Raw genomic sequence first — 9,264 nt, forward strand, 5'->3', positions numbered from 1 at the left:
AAAGAGTTTTTATTTCACCCGTACAACGGACGGGTACTACAACTAGTGTTATATAAACAAGAAAGTAAGTTAGGGGTTAATAGCTGAGAAAGAGGGGACTTGTTACCTACCAGAAAACTAAGACAAAACAACAAAAAAAAAAACAGCAAATGCATCCGTGCGGTATTTTCTTCGTTGGCTTCACGAGGATAGCGGGACGTCGTGTATGTGCGCCATTCATCATGCACGTCTACTGCGAGACAATAAACATCCCTCTGCTTCGGCACCGATTTTATATAGTCAAAATGAAAATGTCTGCCAAACATGATTATTATAAAATTCATCTTTGGAAGTCCAGCTAAGTTCCTCTACCAAATTTCATCAAAATTAGTTTAGCCAGTTCCTTATAACGACTTGTGACGTCATACACCGGACAGGCAGACGGACAACTGAACATTTATCTATTTATAATAATAATCAGTTTTTGTCTGTCCTGAAAATGCGCGCACATCTTACAATCAAAATGTGCACGCATGCGCACTTCATTTCAACGAATGTAAAAATAATTTAGTTGACATTTTGTACAACAACATATTAAAAGCTTAAAGTTTTTATAAAAGTCTAACGTTAGGTCGTAGAATAACATTAAAATTATAAGTTTAATAATTCATAGTATTAAGTACGGTAAAGTTTAGCCCTAAGTAAACTAAAGCAAAAAATGTACACAAGTTACAGTGTTAATTTATCTTTTTATCGAATATAGGCTTAACAAATGTTAGGCCTAAGACAAATAGACTTATAGATTTCAGTGTCTGAGACTAGAAAACTCTTGCATTATTCTAGAAATCCCTTATTTAAATAATTACTGTTGCATTAAAAGATACTAATGTATTGTGGGTCTCTGCTAGTGTACATTCATGTACATTCCACTATAGTTTAACTTCCTTTTTTTTTGCTTCAGTTGTTGTTTTAGGTTTATCGCTTCTCTCGGTATTTCCTTAACATTTACCTGTTTAGGTAAAAGTGGGATTCCACATTAAGCTGTATGACTCAATCTCTTACGCTCAAGAAAAATCCTGAACTTGTTTGTTGTTAAGCGCAGTTACACAATGGGCTATCCGTGTTCTGCCCACCACGGGTATAAAAACCCGATTTTTAACGTTTTGAGCCCTCAGACTTCCCACTGAGCCACCGGTTGGAGTAGGGGGATGTTCCTGAGCTATACACTTGGGAGTGACTCACTGGTAAAATACGTTTTATGACAAACATAAATCTTTTGATGTCAAAAATGTTTCTCACACACGTTTTCCTTCCGAATTGCTCAGAATGGGTTGGTAGAAAAAATTTTATTGACTTATTGTCGTACATAAATACTTTAGCTTATAATGGGGCAAAATGTGTGTTGAATCATAACATGCATACAACACAAGATAAAACCAAACTCGGACAACACGCAGGAAGAGATTAGGTAAACAAAAAATGGCTAAAATCTCCATGGAAGTATGAAGGACTTGGTCAACTTAAAATAAGACGTACGCTATCATCGTCCATCAAAATCAGGCCCAACAGCACCAGGTTTGAAACAGACAAAATATATAAAATCATAAAATATATATATGTCTCTACCTAATAAGACCCTTGTGTTGTGTTGTTAAAATATAAAGGTCTATAACTAATGAATTCATTTAACACTCATTAGTCTGTTAAAACATAAAGGTCTCTAATAAATCCCATTAAAATTCCCCAGCATGTTAAAATATAAAGGTCTCTAATAAATCCCTTTAAAATTCACCAGCCTGTTAAAATATAAAGGTCTGTAATAAATCCCTTTAAAATTCACCAGCCTGTTAAATTATAAGTCTCTAATAAATCACTTTAAAATTCACCAGCCTGTTAAATTATAAGTCTCTAATAAATCACTTTAAAATTCTCCAGCCTGTTAAAACAAAGGTCTCTAATAAATCCCTTTAAAATTCACCAACATGTTAAAACATAAAGCTCCGTATATATTATACAGAAACTATAAAACAACTATTTATAAAATATTAAAATGCAAAGGTTTATGTGGGCTGGGTGTGGCCTAATGATTAAAGGTTCAATCCTACTATTCAGTCGGGTAACAGTAGCCCAAAAGTGGCGGTGGGTGCTTTTGATTAGCTGCCTTCCCTCCAGTCTATCAGTCCAAATTAGGGTTAACTGTGGAGATAGCTTTTTTTGTGTAGCTTTGTGTGGAAATTCTGAGACAAATAAATGTCCATATCGTAATCGTAATTCTCTCTAACTGCTAAAGTACACTCAGGTTCACGTTTGCGCAGAAATGACAAGATAATAACAAGATTTTCAAACAAGCAGGTTCACACATAGTACCTTGTAACATGCTTCGATACGCTCCATCGGTAACAGCGAAGATGTGGGGAGGAACTTCGTGTCTTTTCTTGCCCTTGTACAGATCAATCACTTTCTCTGTGTAGATCGGGAGCTTCTTGTAAGGGTTTACAACCACACAGAACAAGCCAGAGTAAGTCTAGAACAAAAAAAAAACATTGTTAATTCATAAATTTCATCTCTTGCCACGCGTAAAAATAAAATACAAGTAGAATTTGCTTTAATTGATATTCCAAATCCTCTTGATATATGCATCAGAAAATTATGTTCAAGGAAATGAATTATTTAGAAACCGTGCGTACAATACGAATACCTTTCTTAAAAATCACCTTTGCCCTTACAAAAGCAAATAGTAAATGTATACAAGAAATTTAAAATACTGGAAATGGGCATGGTTACAGTTTATTTATACAATCTTTGTGTCGCACTATTACCGCGTGAAATCGTGAAAAGAATCACGAAAGGTGTTGTGATTTCCTCCAGGATATGTATAATATATTTTCTTATCACGCGAAAACTGGAAAAAAAAACAAGCTGTGAGAACTTAAAGGCCTAGCATGGTCTGCAGGTCGCGGGTTTGAATCCTATTACCGAACAAGTTCGTCTTTCAAGCTGTAGTGACGTTATAATATGACGGTGGTATGTTCGGAGTCAGTAAGTATGCAAAAAAGGAAGAAATGCAATTAAAGAGGCCAATATTCACGGGCGAATGAAACATGGCCAATTTTGACACCAGAAAGACAGTGAAAAACATAGAAAAATCGAAAACTGTCTATATCACTCGTTGGGACTACTAGCAAGAAGGTATCTTTGTACCAAATCCCATATAAGTTGATTGATGTACACATGAATAGTTCACGAAAATCCCAAATTATGCTTTCCTCGCTGAAAAATTGAGCAAAAGACAAAAAAAAAAAGGTACTTTTTACCAAATTACGTGTAAATTGGCCGAAATACGGCGGATTGTCAAAAATCTCATAATTATGCTTTTTGTGGCATCTTGACCCCCCCCCCCATAATTATTAAAAATGGGTAAGTCTACCATTTTTGCTTGTCAATATGTGGGACCTGTACAAAAGAATCTTTATACCAAATCCCATATAAACTTGTCAAAATACGGCCTAATAATTAACCAAAAACCCTAAAATTATGCATTTTTGTGAGTTCTAACCCCTTCCCCGCTAAAAAGACTCAAAATAGCCAAATACAACTTTTTTTTTATGTAAATGTGTTGGGCTTATGAAAATATATATTTGTGTTAATTTTTATTTTGGTTGCTGTAAGTATGACCGCACAGGAGTTCAAAATATGTTTTTGGGTTCTTTGGACTCCCATAAAATCCTTAAAAAGGCTTAAACCAAAAACAAAAATTAAAACGAAGACTGGGCGTCCTGGATCAAAGTATAACCCTGCCAAGTTTTAAGTCAATCTGCAGAAAATTGAATAATGGCTGTCGACTGAAGTGTTTGGACGAAGACGAAATAATCGGAAAACGGTACGTCTCTTAGCGGAGCCATAATTACTTAATCTGGAGAATTGTGTATCTCACTTGAGTTCATTTTTACCAAGATATCTTTGACGACCTTTGCTATAAACCTGAATTAAAATTGAGACATGAAGAGTCTATAGTATTTTCGGTGCTACTATAGTAACGAGCTGGAGTTGGTCTACCCACGTAGAATATAAAATGGGGGAATCACGAAGACAAAAATTAGTATCGTTCTAGAGTTCAAGTTAAGAACATCAGTGTCGAAAAAAAGTTATTGTTCGTATAATGATGATTTATTTCTAAAATTATGTAAAATGTCACATTGTATATCACCAAAGCATGTGATGTAAAATTGTGACATGTAATATTCAAAGTGTACATCGTTTACTCAATAAATTGTTTAGCACATAATTTTATTTTACTTATATCAGAAAAATAGACCGCACGCTATAGTGTGAATATCCCGGTAGATCGCATACTATAGTGTAAACATCCCGGTAAACCGCATATTATAGTGTGAATATCCCGGTAGAACAGCACTCTATAATGTAAACATCCCGGTAGACCGCAAACTATAGCGTGAACATCCCGGTAGACCGCAAACTATAGCGTGAACATCCCGGTAGACCGCACACTATAGTGTGAATATCCCGGTAGACCGCAAACTATAGTGTGAATATCCCGGTAGCCCGCATACTATAGTAGCACCGTATTTTCCATACTCAAATATAAACAGACATGAACTGCATGGCTCACACCACTGCAGCCTTCGTACTAAGATATTACAGACACAAATGATCGAACAGCTTTTCCTGTAGACTTGGTTAACCTTTGACCTCGGTCTACTAAAACGGAATTGCTTCCTCACTTCCTGCCAAGTTTGTTAAAGTTCTTTATTTATACATCTCGAGTATTTGTATACACAGAGTACTAAATGACAATTAAAAGAAATTAACACTTAAATTCTCAACAATTCTATTCACGCCGATATCGCAGGGTAATGCCAATCTTTCACTAGTGTCCAATTGAATCACTGTTTCATACTTCAAAGAACGCCTTTCGCAATATAATAGAACTACAGATGTAAGCGACAACAATTCTATTCACGCCGATATCGCAGGGTAATGCCAATCTTTCACTAGTGTCCAATTGAATCAGTTTCATACTTCAGACAACGCCTTTCGCAATATAATAGAACTACAGAGCAGTGTTTATGTAAGCGACAACGAAATGGAGAAATACAGACAGTGACTCTAGCCATGTTGGCTGGCTGCACCGCTAAGTGTAACGTCAACAAAGAAATCCTACCCCACACCTACAACCAGACATATCCCCCCCCCCCCCACACACACACATTTTTTGGAGAAAGGTACATATTGAAGCCAATTATGTTAATACAAACTATTTCAGTCGGTACGCAGTGAGTTTAAAGGACGTACTGAGTACCGTACCGGCATACATTTGTTACATCAATTTATATACTTTCAATATAGAACTATGTTACAACTTCTAAAATATCTGCCATACTCATAAATTCTCGAACAACTTAAAAATCTCGGGGACGAAAAGGGGGGTCGTATACGTGAATGTGCTTGTATACTGCTGGTACACTGAGTACTGGAATAAAGTTTTCTAGAACTTTTCCCGCCAAAATTATGTGTTTAAAATGGAATTGAAATAATTAAGATACCAAAAGTAATCAAACACAGAGAATTTTTATATGTAAAGATGAACAACGATAATATTGGTGCAGTTTAGCTGAACATATCTGCTGTTAAGCCTTGCAGAGAAAGCCACAGCGTAATGTGATTAAGATAGAGGTATGGCAAAGATTACAAACATAGATAAATATATTTAAATAGGATAAAGTCAGGCTTATCAAGGCTTTTATCTTCGACATACTGCTAAACTGTTCATAGTTCGTCTCTTCTAAAGGTAACAAAGCGCGTGACACTTTGTGTAACGAATAATTTGGCTTTCCTCTAGAAGTATGAAATAGCTCAGTCACGTGACATCCCGTGTGTATTCTTGTACCTTCCTGAACAAATAGTTCCGTTACATTTTATGTAATATTTATCACCAAAATTTACGTAAAAAAACAAGTAATTATTATTCTTCAATAGTTTCGTGCTAATAGCAATGTTACGTGTAAATGTATACGTTTTGTGCATAAAAAAATTTCGTTAACTGAGAATGACTTTTTGTTGATTACTTCAAATTTATCAAAATGGTGATTAATTACTTCATCACTATATCAAAGCAATTTAAAGTGCACGGCATTTGATTTTTGCGCTAACCCTAATATACGTATAACAGTGTGATGCTAAATACGTGTACGTTGTTTTTTTTTTCATATATGATAATTATTTTTAATTATTATAAGTGACAATGTGTGAAAAGTTCTGTATTCTTCTCTTCTGCTTATAACAAAGATTTCAAACTGTTGTTTAACATATTAACAACACGACTTAAAGTAAACTATTAAGTTATAAACGTCATCTCCAGAGAACAATACGTACTTAATTGTCTGTGACTAATCCACGTGTTAAACGAGAAAACACTAACCTCACTAAAAGTGCTTATTATACAATAGCATTCCATTTAGATAACTACCATGAGGTGGCGCTTTTTGTCAGGTTTAACTTTTATGCCTACAATAAGTTTGTTTGAATTTGGCGCAAAGCTACACGAGGGCTATCTGCGCTAGCCGTCCCTAATTTAGCAGTGTAAGACTGGAGGGAAGTCAACTAGTTATCACCACCCACCGCCAACTCTTGGGCTACTCTTTTACCAACGAATAGTGGGATTGACCCACGGCTGAAAGCATGTTTGGTGGGACGGGGATTCGAACCCGCGACCCTCAGATTGCGAGTCGAGCGCCCTAACCACCTGGCCATGCCGGGCCTGCTACAATAAGTGAAGGTTAAATCCTATCTTCCTGTTGTATTTGTATTTCAAACTCGCGTTGGAATATTATAAGAACAATGCACTCGTAACTGTAAGTTACACTGAAACCACCAAAAAAGACATATGACAGGCAATTACACTTATTACACCTTGTTTTTAACTCGACACATAGAACTAATAATTTTAAAGCAAATGTTCAGTTAATATTTGTCATTAATCAAAACAAAAAATAAATAAAGTAGAGTGCACGACATTTACACTGATATCATACAATTTTGTGAATGATGGATATATTGTGATTTTTACTAAAATGTATGAATTTAGTTAAACCAATGTAATAATGCGCTATTACCCGATATCTGTTTTGCATAAAGTTTTTAAATTTTCTTTAATTGTTTCATTCGTCACTGTTTTAGTGTAATTTTACACAATGGGCTATCCGCGCTCCGGCCACCGCGGGGAATCGAATCTCGGATTTTGGCGTTGTAAGCCCACAAAATAACAGCTGACCCATTTTCCACAAACACTAACAGTTCCTAGTGAAGTTGTCTTATCTAATTTGAAATTCAGTGTGCCTACACCACTCACAAATAACGAACACACCACAAAATAATAAAATGGCAAAGTAAAAGTTTTTGGCCACCAAATCCTAATCTCCGTTGATATTGTTTTTCTGTTATTCGTATTTTTAAAAACAACAGGACAACACTGAACAAACCGACTTAGCCATTCTAGCCAAATGTGTTGAAGGAAAAATTAAATGTTGTAGTCCTATGTTGTTATTTTTTAACGTTCAACAAGTGTCTCGTTTGCATCACACGCATGCGTATTAAGATCAAAGGGATAGGATTTGGCATCACAGCGCAAGTTTTTCAACAACTTAACATTTAAAATAATAAAAAAAACTTAATATTCCGAAAAATGTTTAATCTCGAAGTCTAGTTTGTAACTTAACACCTGTTATTCGCTTACAGCTGAAGTCCAGGTTTGTTTTATAGATTTTGGTGTCTAAAATGACACTTCAGCTCCTATAAAGGATAGTGATCTGGATCATAAACAGCAAAAAAAAAGTCATAGATACGTTAATGACACCTTGGAAAAGACGAAGTAAAAATAATAAATTACAAACGAGATCACAGATTGAAGATGGATAAGGTCTTACCCTCAATATCTGTAGGTTGGTTAGGCTTATACAAAACCTAATGCATTTATACATATGTGCAATATTATTATTTATTATCAATCAAGTTGACTTAATGGGAGATGACCTTTCGAAGCTTTAATTTTCAGCTGATCAGCGCTTGTATTTTGAACCTACACCGATTTTTATTTTGAATCTTTGAATTGACTTATCACATAGTGGATACACTGTTGTAACCGTTTCAATTATTGGGCGGGTTCTTTCAGTGGTTTTTACCACTTTATTTAATCAATTATGCTTCCTTCAAACACAAGTTCGAAATTATACAGATTAGAAATGCATTTAATTTATCAATCACAGGCGGCGCTCAAAGTTGTACAGTACAGTTAAAAAATAGAAATAAGGCATATCCAGCGGTTTATCGCGATAGGCAAGTATGTATAAGTCAATGTATTGTGGTTCGGAACAAATAGTACAGCTGTCTATTTTAATAATCCTATGATTTTAAATTTAAAGAACTAATCTTATTATCTAAGCGACACATATTCAAGAAACGGTTTAATTCAGGAACTTCGGTCAATAAAGCACAGGCGCTTTAAGTTTATGTTACCACCAGCCACAAGTCTCTGCACAGGTCAGAGACCCTTGATGTTAAACGTGTGACCTTATTCCTCAGTCTCTGTTATACGAGCCTTCTAATTACATCGTGACTCCAACATGACTACTTTAAAAATGCATGATCAGATATGAGCGTTTCTTTACCTTGTATAACTGTAACCGTAATGCATCTACAACTAATACTCGGAAGTGGTTTTGTGTGGTACGTTTGGGAGTCATGACTATAAACAGTGGCGTATCTAGGGATGGTCCAAGAGGGTCCAGACTCCCCTGGACTATACAATTTTGTATTCTTTATTAATATTATCTGACAAACTTAATTCACCGGTATATTAGCATACATTGCTGGAACGTACCAATGCTTTCAGAAAGAGAGAGAGAGAGATGGTACGTGTATAAGATTTTAAAGGAGTTTGTTTCTTTAAGCACAAAGCTATACAACGAGCTATCTGCACAGTGCCCAGCTAAGGTATATTGAATTTTAGCGTTGAGCTATCGATTGTTTGCGTGGGTAAAGTTTTCTTAAAGCTAATTGCGAATATTTTAACCAAGATCAACGAGTGGCTCGTTAAAGTAATCAATTTAATTCTTACAAAATCTCGGGATTTTACTGTTCGATATAACATAATGTTTTTTATGTCGTTTCGTATAGAATATTTACGTGGGATATTCGTGGTGTCATAAAATAGTCTCCTTTCAAATATAATGCAATCACGTGATCACATCATAACCTTCAAATTCGATG

The 9,264-nt window shown here is 35.3% G+C and overlaps 1 protein-coding gene across 1 annotated transcript in view; it reads right to left on the reverse strand.

The window, feature by feature from the left end:
* The window catches only part of LOC106469748 (myosin-10-like), a gene marked incomplete at its 3' end in the record, with an annotated part of 75,698 nt that overhangs the window by 37,486 nt on the left and 28,948 nt on the right, over positions 1-9,264 (reverse strand). Inside the window, exon 2 of the mRNA XM_013930258.2 lies at positions 2,347-2,503. Coding sequence (XP_013785712.1) covers positions 2,347-2,503 — 157 coding nt within the window. The remainder of the gene's footprint in view (positions 1-2,346; positions 2,504-9,264) is intronic.

Source organism: Limulus polyphemus, unplaced genomic scaffold (genome assembly GCF_000517525.1).
Source record: "Limulus polyphemus unplaced genomic scaffold, Limulus_polyphemus-2.1.2 Scaffold3640, whole genome shotgun sequence".
NCBI lineage: Eukaryota > Metazoa > Arthropoda > Merostomata > Xiphosura > Limulidae > Limulus > Limulus polyphemus.